Source organism: Trachemys scripta, chromosome 7, assembly GCF_013100865.1.
Source record: "Trachemys scripta elegans isolate TJP31775 chromosome 7, CAS_Tse_1.0, whole genome shotgun sequence".
Classification (NCBI taxonomy): domain Eukaryota; kingdom Metazoa; phylum Chordata; order Testudines; family Emydidae; genus Trachemys; species Trachemys scripta.
The window spans coordinates 116,481,011-116,493,309 of record NC_048304.1 but is presented as its reverse complement, the minus strand read 5'-3'; the positions used below and the strand labels follow the sequence as shown (position 1 = coordinate 116,493,309).

General features: G+C 34.3%; 1 protein-coding gene across 5 annotated transcripts in view; it reads left to right on the top strand.

The window, feature by feature from the left end:
• VTI1A (vesicle transport through interaction with t-SNAREs 1A) overlaps positions 1 to 12,299 on the top strand; it is a gene marked incomplete at its 5' end in the record, with an annotated part of 345,038 nt that overhangs the window by 65,301 nt on the left and 267,438 nt on the right. For 3 of the 5 annotated variants that reach the window (XM_034775963.1, XM_034775961.1, XM_034775964.1), the window contains 2 exon segments: positions 4,621 to 4,698; positions 11,007 to 11,027. In XM_034775963.1, coding sequence (XP_034631854.1) covers positions 4,621 to 4,698; positions 11,007 to 11,027 — 99 coding nt within the window. 5 annotated transcript variants of the gene reach the window in all.

Sequence of the window (12,299 nt, the reverse complement as noted above, 5' to 3'; positions counted from 1 at the left end):
TTAAAAATAGAATTTCTCCCAACTGCATTAAATTATAGTAATCTTAGATGTTACTTGTATTTACTGTAGGTCCAGTTTGCAGACAGAAATGTGATTTTCAAATAGGCGGTGTTTCTTTAACCATCCAAAATACTCTAGAAAACCGCATCTAATATTGAAAAAGAAAAAAAGTATTGGCAGAACTTTTTATTGTTTATAGATTTATCACATGGTTTACAAAAAAAATCTGTCACCATTCTGAAATACATCAAGGTGGAAAATGATGGTTTGGACAAAAGGAATAATTGGGCTAGAATGGACCATTTGTCTGAAATATATCTAGCTTTGGGTGTCTGTAGACTAGTTTGATTAGTAATTGGGAGAAACGCTGTTCCTTAGTTTAGTTACAAAAACATGCAATGATTTACATCAATTATTTGGCTCACTGCTGAAAGTACATAGAAATGAGGAGCACTGGCTAGTGCTTGCCCTTACCAATGTGAACATTGCTGAATGTGGGTGAGTAATTAAAATATAGAATGTGGAAAATTAGGCCGGAATTGACTAGAAATGAATAAGCATGCATTCTGTTGTACAGATGTTGGAAACAGATTATTTCGGGCACCTCTATCTACATCTTATTGGATTACTATGTAAAATCAGTCATATGCCATGTAGATTGTTTCTCGTCCCATTGCTGTTTCCTTCTTTATTTTGTGATGTAGCTGTATAGGTAGTAATTTAGCAAAATATCCTGTCTGCCAGGTGTGGGAACTAGCTGATTGTATTGTAATACCAGATCATTACTTAATTCATATGCAACATAGCCTAGCATATGGAAAGCATTATAAATCTATTTACAGTGTGGCTGGTCTGATGATAACATTGTATTACATTCCCAGGTGAGGCAATTTAAGCAATTGGTTTGCCATGTGTAGGCTATGGAAATTAGCTTCTAGTATACTTTAGTAATAGACTAACTTCATTGTTATGCTCAGATTAGTAGTATAACAGAATTCTTACACTCTGGTTGCATGTACCTTACTTCATATGTAAAATCATACAAGGGGTGGTACTGCGGATCACAGTTCTTAATTAGTTTAAACTGACTTAATTCATTTTATTTCTAATTTAACTGTGCCTGTCCATGAACACATTCAGTTCAGTACGGAAATGTTAAGGCTTGGGTCAAGCAGACAGATTGTTTAAAGCCAAATTGCCAGACAGAACTGAGCAAGTGTATCTGTGTGAACAGGTCTTTAAGAAAATCACCCAATCAGTATGCAAAAATCTTGTTCATAAACCAAGTGAGATCTGCCTGGAATCAGAAATTATTCCTTGGCAGAAGGTCTGAGTACTGTAGTCCATTTAAAGCAGCTACTGAAACTTGCTCTGTCTAGAAGTTCTTGTGGATAGTACCTTAGCCCCTTTGTGTAACTGTGTGTGCACGTATACTATACTACTTCAGATTTCTTAGCGTGTACACGTATACCGATACACTCAGTAACGTTAAACACTTGTGCACAGAACTTAGCACGTATATATACAAAATGCAAGAAAAACTTCTGCTGTACTTGACAAACCTTTGCAGAGAAAAAATGTACATAGAAGCTCTTAAACTCATATTGAGCTGCCCAGAAAATGCATTGGATTACAAACTCTGTAAAGCTTCTGTCTTTTCTAGGAACATACATATAAAGTACCAGTAGACAGTGGTAACTGACAACTAAGACTAAAAATGTTGACAATTTTTTGATTTGACTGGTTAGCTCATGTATAGAAGTCATTAACTATTTATAAAATGCATTATGAATTGGGTTCCTTCAAACTGTAGCAGAATGTGTGACATTTCCAGCTCAAACTATCATGCTTGCATTTGGCTAAAGTACATATTTATATACAGTTGATAGTTATGAAGAGAAAAAAATCTTAAAATATTTTTACTTGTCAGATTTGTATTAATCTGTTTTCTTGTTAATTTTGATTAGTGTTAGCAAAATTACTACAATTATTTTTATTATTTTGTTAAAGAAAATGAACTATTGATGTTTTGTACAAATCCTGATAGAACAAATGAGCACTTTAGTTCCAAGGTCCTTTTATATTACTGATTCAGTTGGTGGTGAAACTGTGATAAAAAGTAATATCAAATTATTTATTGATTAAGGCAAAGAGTTGCACCTAGTTGTAGTGAAAAGATTATTTCTTTCAGTACAACTGCTGATTTTCTAATCAGGACAGATCATTGTAATAGAAGAACAGTGGTACAAACATTATTAGCTGCACTTATATTGACATGAAGGACATGTATAGTGTCTTTTTGAAAAAAAATAGAATGATTGCAAAAATGCTGTTTCTTTGTCATAAAGCACGCTTTTTCTCATATAGTCCCTTACAAATTGGAACAATCACCACTTTAATCATTCAAATGAATTATGTGAAACCAAGAACTCCTCAAACTCTCTATAATTAGCCAAGTGGTACACCTGGCAACAAACTAATGGAGCGTGATGTTTACCATTGCAAGGTAATAGTGACAAATATGGTTAACATTACCAATGTCCATGGTGCTGCGCTGCGCTGTTAGGTGAATTGTGTAAGACTGTATACTTAGATTGCTGGACCTCATATTTAGAGATTGGATTTTAACCAAAAAAGATTAGATATTTATTGTGGTGTTGTAGCTGTGTTGGTCCCAGGATATTAGAGAGACAAGGTGGGTGAGGTAATATCTCTTACAGAAGTTGATCCAATAAAAGATATTACCTCACCCACGCTGTCGCTCTAGATATTTATTGACATATATTTATAATTTCCTTCCTTTGTTTGATGTGTATCAAGTAAAAATAGGAAAATAATATAATTGAGCAATCTATGCCAATTTGTTGGCTTTTTGGTGAAAAAAGAGAAAAACAAAACCCATCTCCATATGATATTCTTGCATACTGTGGAGTGTTTTAGTCCCCCATAGTGATGAAATGAATAATTTAAACAGGCAGCTCTGATACCACAGCCTGTTTAAAGGTTCTCATTTCCTTTAATGCTGTAGACTACTTTTGCTTGGTTAGTATGAAACTGCTGCGGCTGAGCTCTCCAAATAGGGAAAAAGAGATTTAGCACAGTTCAGTTCTTGTAGTAGGTCCATGGTACGCTTTGTCCTTCCTATGTACAGCTGTAGATTTAGTATATAATCTAGAATTAAACACTAGCAGTTGCACCACAAATTGGTAAGCATTATAATAATGACGATAGTGAAAGGGCAAACCTAAATCATAGAGGCTAAACAGCTTAAAAGTGTTGCAAGTAAGCTGGGTGGTGCCCTGGCTTAGTTCGCTGATAGTCTTCTTCCCAGTGGTGACCTATTTTCAGATTTTTATTTGGTCACAAATGTAATGAATTTCTACGTGCTTAGTCTAATCTCTAGTGAACTGCTGTCTGCATCCCAAACTGAGGCAAGTTTTTGGCACAGTTGGCAGCCAACTTGGGTAAGGTCGAGGATTGCTGTGTTTCATGAGTTGTCGCTACCGGTACTACTGTAGGTCGGAACTGGAGTGCTTTGGCAGAACTGTGCGGGGAAGCTTTCACAGTCCAGTCCAGTTGTTGTAGTAGTAGTTCTAGCCACTTAGGTTTCTTCCTTTCATGTATATTAAAACTCGTCATATCCACGTTTAATTAAAAAAAGCTATAAAACAATCAATTAAAATACCTTTTTCCCTTTCAGTGGTAAATGTAGACAATTGAAGCAGGAAAGTAAAAGGGTACTGTATAATTTGCTGGCAGTCACAAAACTTTAAGGCTGAGCTCTGTCTCTAGAATTCTAACACACCCTGGTGCCTGAGTGACCTTGGGATGGTTGGTTGAGCCCTTGTTTTCAACTGTTCATAACTTTTTTAAAAATATGCTAATTTAGAATCAATAGGCATGAATATTTAATGAGACAGTCTGGAATTTGAAGACTGTACAAATCATGACATGGTCTCTTAGAACAGGCCTATATTTGGCTTTCTGATTTTACCAAGTTTTATTGTTTTTATGTAAAGTGAAGTAAACTTACATTTCCCAATAGTGTTGAACCTCCACATATTATACCCAGCCCTCAGATTTCTCATGGTCCTTTTTTTCCCATAGGCCTTTACAGTAACAACAAAGAAAACCTTATTTATTTTCTAGATCTGTCATTTTAAACCCTTTTAGGCTAATGTACATTGCTAAAAAGTTCCTTCCCTGTTTAATGACATTACTACTGTTTTATTTCAAGAGTGCCCCTTCCAGGTAATAGGATAGCTTCAGATAAATACATCTATGCCTCTATAAACACATCTGAAGTGATTCTGCTGTAATAAGTTAGTATTTTAAAATCTTCTAATTCTCAAAACTGGAATTGCATACTGTATATCCATGTGCTTTACTAGGCAAGTTTTGTTGATGAATGTGACTTTTTACAATCTCCTCAAATATGTTCATATTTTTCCATTAATACATATTGAAATTCTGCAGTTAAGGAACTTTTCAGTAACTTTACTTGCAGATTTTTATCAAATAGGTATCCATTAGGGGGCTCTCGAGGTTTAAAATGATCAGCCTTGAGACCGATGGCTTCGAAGCTTTACTTCCTAACGCTTTTTTCTTTTTGTTTTACAGAAAAGGTCACGGATTGCCTACAGTGACGAGGTGCGGAATGAGCTCCTAGGGGATGATGGGAATTCCTCAGAGAACCAGGTAGGATGCTAATCAAGAAGCCCTAGTGGGTGGCTGGAGGGTGAAGGAGGTCACTGGCACACTGGGCTTCTCAAGCTGCTCCTTAACAGCATTAGCAACAACTCATGTGGAAGTGATACTGTTTAATGCAAAGCTGGGGTCTTAATCAACTTCAAAATGTTTCTTGGAGATCTTACATTTAACCCTTTACCTTGTGATCACTGTCTGCTATCTTTAAAAAAATCTTTTCTTCTCTTTTCTTTATTATTTAGTACTTAAGGAATAACTTGAAACGCACTGTTTGCTGACAAAGCCAGGGTCTTCACCTCAAACACATGTAAAAGGAATAAAAAAGTACATAATGCAGCTTTGATAATAATGCAGTATAATTAAATCAACACTGGCAGGCAAAACAAATGAAAGTGAGCTCTCAGAATTGAACAGTACCCCTCACTTTCCTTGTGTCCCTTCCTTTCTTAACCAGGTTTTCTTTCCTTGTACCAAAAATGCAAGTTGCACCAATAAAAGCCTGTAATTCTCTCACACACATGGTACTAAAGTTTATAATGTTATATACATTTTTTTTTTTTATGAAAGGGTGCTTAATTACTGTAAGCCCTTTTTGAGTTTTATCATGAAATTGTTATTCAGGACACTATCAAGATTCTTATAAGGTCATAAAAATGATGAAGGAAACACTATTTTCAGGGGGATTTAACCCACCTTCATCTGGGGTTCAAACTTGTCTTACAGGTTTTCTATCTGAAAACCGAATTTTATTTTAAACCAATTCCCTTGTCTTCCCTCACACCAAAATTAGCATTTGGTACTTTTAAGTTAGAAGTTATTTTAAAGTTTACTTGAATAATATAATTTTTTTGCTGTGATAACTTTGATTTTACAAGTGAAGCTTGGTAAATGATTACTTAACAATAAATTCAATTATTTGGATATTGTAAATTGGGGAGAAATAAGGACCAAAGTCTGAGGTTTTATTCAGTTCTGACTTCAGTATGAGTTTTGCCTCAGGAATAGCTGAGTTAAATTAAGTAAAGCCTTCAGATTTGTCCCTCAGTGTCCAAAATATTGAGATTTAAAAGGTTGAGTTCTGAACAATATTATCAGAACAATATTGAAAGGATAAATGGTAATTTACATGATGGACTTTAATACATATATTGATGAAATCATATATTGTATTTAATATTACCGTATACCATAAAAAGAGACTGTAATAGCTTTAGATACATATTTAAAGAGGCAGCTATACAAGGTATGCATCTTCATATTCATGTATTATGGCAAGAGATTTTCCAGGGTTTGAATAAGTTGAAAGCTTTTTTTTTTTTAAATACAAGAGTATGATAGTTTGTTTTAGGGAAAGAATTTTCATAATTTGCATGTCATCAACATAAGTTCAAACATATAAAGGTGTTAAGATACAATTTGGGTTTTCATGTCTTTTAACTACACTGCTGTTTTCACATTTTAAGAGAAATTTGTGTGAGATCAGACATAAAAGGGCAGTTGTGATAAGAAGTTTTACTTATAACAGAATACCTAATGTGTGAGTGTGAGATAAAATGTTGTTTTTGCTTTTTAAGGAAAGGTTGAATAACTGATTCACAGGTGCACTTTTTGTGAGTTGTGATCTCTTTTTGAAACTCTCAGGAAAATAAAAAAGAATGGTCACCCCTAAAAGAATTATATAATAATGTAAATTTAAAATTATTTGCCAACATGGCTTTGCTTTTTTTTCCTTTTTTTTCCTCTTTGAAATGACCACTTGTTACCTAAGGTAAAATGTGGAGGGGGGAGAACAGTTGGCTCTCTTCAGAAATATAAATCCGTATTTGTAACTAATGTCTTAAAGTTGACACACTTGTACCACTGGAAAAAAAAATTGTTTTCTTTTTTGACAAACTTTATAAGCATGAAACTTTGCTGTGAAACTGGCTTATTTCTTTTAAATACATAATGTTCACAAAGAACTTCCTCATATTTATTGGACTGCTCCAATTCTTTCTATCACTTTTTCATATGAAAATATAATGATGATCTATACTTGTTACAGCTAAGTAAATACTTAATCATAAGAGTATCATCTTGGGACATGCAACTGGCTGGTTATCTCACACACAAGCTTTTTAGTCTAAAGTTGACATACCATTAGGTGCTGTTTTTTTAAATCAACCATAAATGTAAGTTTTGGGTATTTTTATATGAATAATTAGCCAACTATGTATGAGTATTTAATCCAATAACCCAAAAAGCTATTGCATTTTGTACTGATATCAAAAGCACTTTATAAATATAAAACGTTACCTGTCCAACATAACATCCCAATATAACTGAAAACTATATGAAATGTTAGGGGTGTCCTTCTCATGTGCAAAAGTTTGTTTGACAGAATAAGTGCAGGTGGAAGGACTAACCCTCCCTGTAATCCAGGGTTTAGACTAATTAATTATTTGTTAGGTTTGGATTAATTTGATGAAATGAAGTGCTGTTTGTCTTTCCCTGCAGTACTCAAACCTAGTTTTTTCTTAATGAACAAATCAATGAAAAACAGGTGTTGTCTAAGAATTGCTGCTTTAGCAAACTAGAAATATTGGTAAAATCCATCTGTGGAGGAGATAAATATCAGGGTAGGCTTGAGGGTTAGCCAGGTGAGGGAGAGATAAACTTCTAAGCTTGTACAATTCTTTAGATAGAACATTGGCAGTCATATTAAACTTTTTTATAACTGTTTCTTGGACAGGAAAGGCAAATAGAATTGAATATATTTATATATAATAGTGATTTAAGTTCATTTAAAAATAAGATTGGGGGGAAAATGAAGAATCAGTTGCCTGGTTAATCTTTTGTTTATTGAACTGTTAGCACTTTATTCGTGTTTCAAAGATATAGTTGGAGCGATATACACAACTGTGGATACGCAGAATATGCCTGAGGTTAGGCAGGTAAACAAGTACACGGAATTCAATCTCCAGTTGTTCCTCAAAACAGGTCTGCATAGGAACAATTAATATTGCAAAACATTGCAGATGAGGGTGTACTATGTCTGAGAATATGGTCATGACTCCATGCTTACGTCAAGATACGACTAATGTATAATAGGTACAGGATATAAAAGCTGCTGGTTGTCAAAATATGTACAAATATGTACAAATTCCAGCAATCAAAATTTCTTTTAAAATTAATTTATCTTTGTTTGGTATGGTAGATACTAGTGATTGCATGCTGTATTTAATGAAGTAATTGCTTGCTTTGTATACATTAATTTTCTCCTAATTTAAATCCAGTGAACATAATCAGATGAAGCATGTTCTGAGTTATAAAAATAGGAGACAAAAAAACAACCACCACCCAACTGTGCATGTTTGGGTTATCGTTTTTTCCAGGACCGTTGTCTTAAGCCAGGACTGTTACTTTCAAGACTTATTTGTCATTCTGACTGGCAGCATTCATCAAATCCCTTGAAAGACTTGAGCCCTTCAGTGCAGTGATACAGTGCTTAAAGTTGTGGCTTCCGTTTATTAGTTGTACAGTTGTTTTATGTGATGACTCCATATTTTTTAGAAAGCAGCTATAGGGTTAAATAAGAAACCTTTTTGTACCAAAAATATAGCATGCAGGTATTTATAGCATTATAAATCTGTTTGTTTGAAATGTAATACTGTTGCCTTCCATTCCCAAACTAGATTTGCTAATATGTTTGAGTAAATCCTTGTTAGTTAACCAGAAGCTTAAATTATATGTGTGCACGTGTGTGTGTGTTACATCATACATTGTATGTGTGATTTGTGGTAAACAAATGTTGTGGCTACTTAATTTCTGACTACAAAGTTCTGATAATATTAGATTTGGGCTTGCTGTGCATAAAGTGTGTCAAACTTCAGTTACAGACCAGGGGGTGAAGTTGGTCAATTTAATTCCCCAAGATCTAAAGAAGGTTGGTATCATTTCATATAGCCCTGGCAGAGCAGATCATTACCAGACACAAATCTGTTCGTTACATGCCGAGGGTTTATAGCAAAATAAATAGACTGTCATCATAAGTTCAGAAAATTGTGTGTTCGACCCACGATAATGTGTAAAGGGCGTTTAATAGAGTTCAGCATTTATTCGTTATCTGTATGCGGACAGAGACAACAGTAGCGTTATCAGCTTTTTAAAAAAAACTTCGGTAGTTTTCTGTGTCACGTGACATGCCTCACAGACACACACATACACACGCACACTGCGGCGCAGTTTTGATTTTAGTCACAGCAGAAGGCTTAGCCACAAGAGATTCCGCTGGTTCAAACCAGCATAAACCAGATTTTTTTTTTTTTTTTTTAGCCTACAAAGGAACAGATTACCTCTTGTATCAATTCCATATTGGGGGGGGGGGGGGGAAATCTTTGTTTCAAAAATATGCTGATTATCATAAACTAAAATGGTGGCAATACACATTTAAATGCTGTTTACAACTGAGCAGCAAGCTTAATAAAAACAAATACATAAAAATTAAAAAGGCAATATGTTTCCTTCAAGTGCATTGTTAGATGGAAAAAAATACATCTTTTGTTAATTTGAATGAATATCTCTCAGACAACATTTAAAAAAAAAAAATCTCCCATTACCTAGCTTAGCTGCAAATCCTATGCAGAGCTTAAATTCAGCCATGCAGCACAAACAAGATAGAACATTTTTTGTTTGGGACCTATTGAAAAAACAAATGTGCAGCGTTTTGAAACTCACTGATTATAGCAGGGTGGCATGCCACAAATGGGCTCTGTTGCAGGAGAGTAGTTTTAAACTTTGGCCCTTTAAGTATCATAGTCAACTGAAGAATGGTGACCTCAGAAAGAAAAGATAGCTATATGATCAACTCCCAGATCATCTCTTTCTAAAGAGACGTAATGTTTGCCTTTTTGGGGAAGGAAGGGGGGGAAGATAGAAAGAGAGAGAGACCGATTTATGCTAGGCCAAGTACTTGATTTTAAGAAGTGGTTTGGTGGGTAAAGAGTGTGGTTTTCTTTATATCAAATTCTTGGAAGTTTCCTTTATCTTTCATTTTAAGTTACTGCAGTAGTTACCCTCCTAATTTATATGGTTAGTAACCTTTTGTCTCTTGTTTTATGGTAATGGGGTGAAGCATAGGTTTAATTTTAGACCAACCATATGAAATATCAGGGAACTAATGGATTTTTATTTTTGGTCTTCTCTCTTGCTGGAGATTCTCAGTATTTGTAAACATTCTCATCTTACATAGAAGTTGAATATTAGTCTTGCGAAATTGTAAATGAAACATGAGCATAGACTGAGATTGTCATTGTCCAATTCAACTGGAATCGGTGAGAAAGCTCCGTTTTTTCATAAAGACCATCCCTTTGCATACACTTATTGTGAGTAATTGTACTATTTTGTTCTAGTACAACAAACTAATGGATCGCTCTCCATTTTGGGAGATACATGTTACAGTGTAGTTGGTATTCAAGCTAGTTATTTTTTTTTAAATAGTCCTGCCAATACAATGGTATTAATAGTGTTAAAAAGGTAGATTGCAGTTAACTGGACTGATTTATGACTACACCTTTATGTAAAAATACATAAAATATAGTGATCCTGAATTAGGATGCATATGCAAAGTGGATGTTTTTTGAAAGAAATCATGTTTCATGATAGCCATGATTCCTTTTACCTATTATTAAATGTATTGTGCACTGAATAAGTATTCTCTTACACTAAACCATATAAGTTGGGTTGTTTTTAACTGAAAAAAAAGTTGCTAGAATAGGTTCAATAATAACAATGCACTTACATTATGAATAAGAATTACCGTATAACAATTGGTATACCGGTGACAAGCTATAGAGATACTATAGTCTATTAATAAGTCAGATCTATTAGTAAAATAAGAAACCAGTTGTCACAACTAAAAAAATACAGAAAACATCCTGAAAACTTGTATATACAAAACCACTCCAGCTGTACAATCTTAGAAGAGAGGAACAGTAAACTTGTTTTTTTCTTTATAATATAGACTTCTATGAAGTCATTCCCCTTTATTTCATGATGGTGTCTTAGATGTGGTTTAAAAGAGAATTTCACACTATTCTCTTTGTTTAATGTGACAGTGTGAGAAAGTGATCTTTATTCGTTCAAAAAACTCTGCATGTAGTCTATGTTTAGGTTCTTTTAATGTGTTTGTCTGTGATTTTTAAATGCTAAACATGTAAACAGATAAATTGTCAATGTTAATTCTGTATCCTGTCACACAACTGATCTTTCTTTCCTGCCATTTCTTTCCTTTTTATCTTTTTTGTGCGTTCATGTTGCAGTTGATAAAATTACGTGAAGAGGTGAGTACTTTCTTGCTTTTTGTTGTCTAGCTTTCCCTTTAAAGCTGAATTTCCAAATCTGAAAGTAGATCTTTTTGTTTATTGTTGCAGGGAAATCTACACAAAGCAAAAATATTGATTACATTGCTTAAAAATATTCACTGTTATGTGTCTGTTTTCTTCTAATAACTATACACTTACATGGGACTCCCTAGATCAAACCTTAGAAATTAACATTCTTTGATAACAGAGAGAATTTTTAAAGGCATTGGAAAAAGAAGGAAAAAAACTATTATTTGATCTGTTAGAATATCATGATCAGATCAGGTGTAGTAGTAATCTTGTTTGCATCACAAAATCTTTGATGGGGTAAATACATTTGTACATTGGTATTGTAAATGTAAGCATTGCTTTGGTGAAAACCTCTACTGTAACACTATCAAACATATGTACTACTTCACTATGCATTAAATTTAGTGTAGAGCAATTGAAATACCTTTGTATGAACGCATTGCATACACAATGAAAATATAGTACAAGTAGACCTGAACACACACACATCAATATTTATTATTTATTTGTGTGTATGTGGTAGATCTGTAGGTGTAACACTAAAGATCAGTATTCTGAAGCACCTGTCCTTTCACTTAGGAAATGACTCATAAATATTTAGAGCCAGAAATCTAAGTTCTAATGGTCAATTACTGAAATTTTGTAGTGTATTTTCTAAAGGCGCTGGCCACTGTAGTGCGTGTTGTTGGTGGGGTGGGTGGGCGCACATGCGCAAAAGCAGGTACTTGCACTGCTTTTATTATTATTTTTTCTAATTACTACCAATAAGGGTTTAGTAGAGTCATAGTTGCTAGCAGGCCAAATTTCTGAGTAGATTCCTAGAGAGAGCTCCTACTAAGCACCGTATTAACATTTTTGTATGGTGCGTTAGTCTTGTCTTTATTACCTTCTGACTGAACAACACGACGATGATGATGAACTGACACATCAATAATGGATATTACATTCTGGGAAAAGTATTTGTTGCAAGTTCTAGGAGTGATGATGGGAGAGAACTGGGAACTAACCAAAGCAATAGCAAGAAAGGGGAGTTCTTGATGTAACAAGGCTTTAATTTTTTTTAAAGAATCTTTTACCAATGTCCCAGATACGCAGCTTGTCTCTCCTTCTCAGCCTAAAATGGATCTGGTATGAATAGGTTGATAATGAGGAGAAAAAGAAAGCTTAAAAACAAAGTAAATATGAGAGACCAAGTGAAAGCCCTCCCTAGGTCCATTACCT